Here is a 3,056-nt window from a genome sequence, read left to right as displayed (position 1 = left end):
AATTCAGTAAATCCTGAATCTAATTCAGGGAAAAACCCTTTGTAGAAACTGAAAATGGAAACTGACCAGTCTGAGTACACAGAGAGTACAGTACAGTGCTTTTTAAAAAATATTTATGATCTATGAAAAGCAAGAAGCCCAGGCAGACAACAGAGATTATATTTATATATATATATTTCCTTCTCAAATTGCCTTTTTTCCTCCACCATTTCTTGCAGATCAATCTCTTTTGCCATGTCAGCTGACAGCCACCAGCTCCACACTCATTCCTACCAGGACACACTAAGTTCTACTTGTCACAATCTCTTGAATGTCAACAGTCACCTCCTGTCAAAGAGCTCGTCAAGTCTGGCCTGTACTGGGCAATCAAGTTTAGAGGAAAGGCAAAGCAACAAACAGGAGCTGAAGAAAAGCCACAGTAGCACCATCTGCCATACTCTGGAAAATGAGAGCGATGCCAGGAGTGCACTGAGTCCTGGGTGGTCCTTCTCACAGCCTAGGATGATGGGACTTGGATCGGAGGTCCAAACTGTAAGCAATCAGTCAGCTGATGACAATTCACAGAGCAGAACTAAGACTCCAAACCATTTTTCTATTGCCGAACGGTGCCCAGCATCCTGGGAAGTGGGGGACACTAAGATGTATGTAAAGAGCAGCACTGTTGAGAATGTTTCTTCAGCCTGCATTGTACACCAGCAAAGCACGTGTGAAGTGGAAGAACCAGGAACTGCCCTTCAGAGAAGCCACTCAGACCTAACTTGCAGTTGCAAACAGCAGACTTATGTCACTCACATAGAAACCACTGCTACTCACTCCAGCCTAAGCTCTTCTAGCTGCAGGCATGGTCCACCAGTGACTAGGATGTCTTTCCAAACACAGAGATATGGATCAGAAGCAAGTGAAAATACATCTCACTGTCAAAACTTTGTGACTCATCTTCCAGTTCTACCTAGAGACCAAAAAGTACCCACAAATAGCTTTGACAGCGGTGGTATTCCATGTAATACTACTGTTTACACAGATCCTGGAACATTTCACACTGCTGTTCTAGGACCTCACATGCCTGGAAATGGTTTCTCAAACAGGACAATGTTCAGTCAGGCCACTGGGATTATTCATGGTGGTCTGACTTATGGTAATATTCCAAACTCTGCCTACTCCCCCATGGTGATGACAGTTCATAACAATTCTCCAGGGCCCTGTACTATAAGGCAGGACTCTTGTATGAAAGTAGGTGCCACCGTTCCTGCCTATTGCCATTCTTTGCCCATACCATCTATACAACTTGTTCCGCGGTTGGTATGCTCGGTTAGCGAGTCGGGAAAAGAGCAGGCAGCATCTGGCTATTTTCATTCCTTTTCTACTTCAGACATTCTGACATATCCTAAGCTGGTTTCTTCAGTGAGTGAATCGGGCCTGGATGCTAAGAGAGTCCTGAAGTGCTGCAGCATTCCTGGAGAACAACTGCAACACGCTCAACACTGTGCTCACCAGGAGAGTGCTCCTCCAGAAACAAAGGCTGCCTGTGTTGCCTTTAGTAGCCAGCAAGGTGCAGACATGGTTATGACAACTAAGGATATGTGGACTATGACCTCTATGAATGATTTAACCAAAGCACTGAAGCCAGCTCTTGAGCGCAGAGATGCTGAGGTACAAACTCTTCCAACCATGGAATGCAAATCTGTGGCAACAAGCCCAGCGGTTGCAGCAGAAGGCCACTCACATGTGTTCCCAGAGGTGAACCTGGAGCAAGACTTGGAGGCCCCCAAATCTCCAGTACGTGAAGTGAGATGGGATGACGAAGGAATGACATGGGAAGTGTATGGGGCATCTGTGGATCCAGAAGTCCTTGGGTTAGCCATTCAAAAACATCTCGAGATTCAAATAGAACAATTCCAGACAGAGCCTGTTCAGCTGACTGGGAAAAGTAATGAGGAGCCATCTTCTGATAAAATGGGGAAAAAAAGGCCATTCAGAACAATGATGCATTCCTTGAGATATCCGAGCTGTTGTGCTCGTTCCAGTACTGCGGTGGAGTGAGCACAGCTGTAGGACAGCTGTAGGACAGCTGTGCTGCTTTTAAAATCTAAATAAATGCTGGCTTTTATGTGTTAACACAGCACATGTGGACAACCCACTTCAGGGTAAGTAAGAAAAGCTCAGTGACCATCAAATACACACCAGAGCAAGGGAAAAAACATGAATGGATGGGCCATGAAACAGAGGACATAAGGTTGTACCTACATTATGCCATCTGAATGCTCTTGACTGTATTTAATGTAGCACCGCTTTATTCTTCTGTGTTAGTTTTAAATCATATCATAAGGAATGAGACTTCTTTTATAAATGATGCATCTTTTTAAAATACTGATGATTTTTTTTCTGTATTTTAATAATTTAGGGTTAGAAAACAAAGTTAGAAAATGATACTTTAATCAAAGTTCTTAGCTTTCAATCCTACTCCCTTAAATTGCCTTGGGAGCTACTTTGCTGTTAATTTGTAATAATGCTGACTGTAAACCCACTTTAACTGTAGACAAAATGTCAAACTAGTGTAATGCTAGATGACAAAGAATTGTAACTTTTGCTACATAACTCTGTGAAGTAATTTTGATATTGCTAGTCTGAACTGTTCCCTTTGCAAGCTGATGTACAGTTGGAAGATGCTCCTGCAACTTCCAGATTAGCTTGTAGTTATGATGAATTGCACTCTAAATATCCAGAACCAATGTTTACCAAGCGATTAACACAAATGTACAGTATTACCAAAGATGACTCATGTAATGGGAATTACTTATTGAGTGCTTGTTTTAGAGACATGAAACAAAAGCTGTTCAGATTAGTCTGTCACATTATCATACCCTACAAATCATAAGCAGTTTTGTTTTGCTTAAATTAAAAGTAATTTCCAGTAAGTTCTTTTTATGTGCATCTGTCCTGAACAGTGGTTATTTTGTTGTTGCATAAATGAAAGATGATAATTTGCATGTAACCTTTGCTCATTTTGTGTTCTCTCTCTGGTCTGCCGTCAAGCGTCTGCTGAAAGTGAGACTTTG

At 42.2% G+C, this 3,056-nt stretch overlaps 1 protein-coding gene across 1 annotated transcript; it reads left to right on the top strand.

Moving 5' to 3' along the window:
* Positions 1 to 234: 234 nt before the first annotated feature.
* Positions 235 to 2,040, top strand: GPRIN2 (G protein regulated inducer of neurite outgrowth 2). Its single transcript, XM_009985023.2, has one exon. The coding sequence runs from the start codon at positions 235 to 237 to the stop codon at positions 2,038 to 2,040; it is 1,806 nt and encodes a 601-aa protein (XP_009983325.2).
* The last annotated feature ends 1,016 nt before the right edge of the window (positions 2,041 to 3,056 follow it).

This window comes from Tauraco erythrolophus, chromosome 9 (genome assembly GCF_009769465.1).
Source record: "Tauraco erythrolophus isolate bTauEry1 chromosome 9, bTauEry1.pri, whole genome shotgun sequence".
NCBI classification, from domain to species: Eukaryota; Metazoa; Chordata; class Aves; order Musophagiformes; family Musophagidae; genus Tauraco; species Tauraco erythrolophus.
Note: the sequence above shows the minus strand (reverse complement) of the source record. Positions and strands in the feature narration are given on the sequence as shown.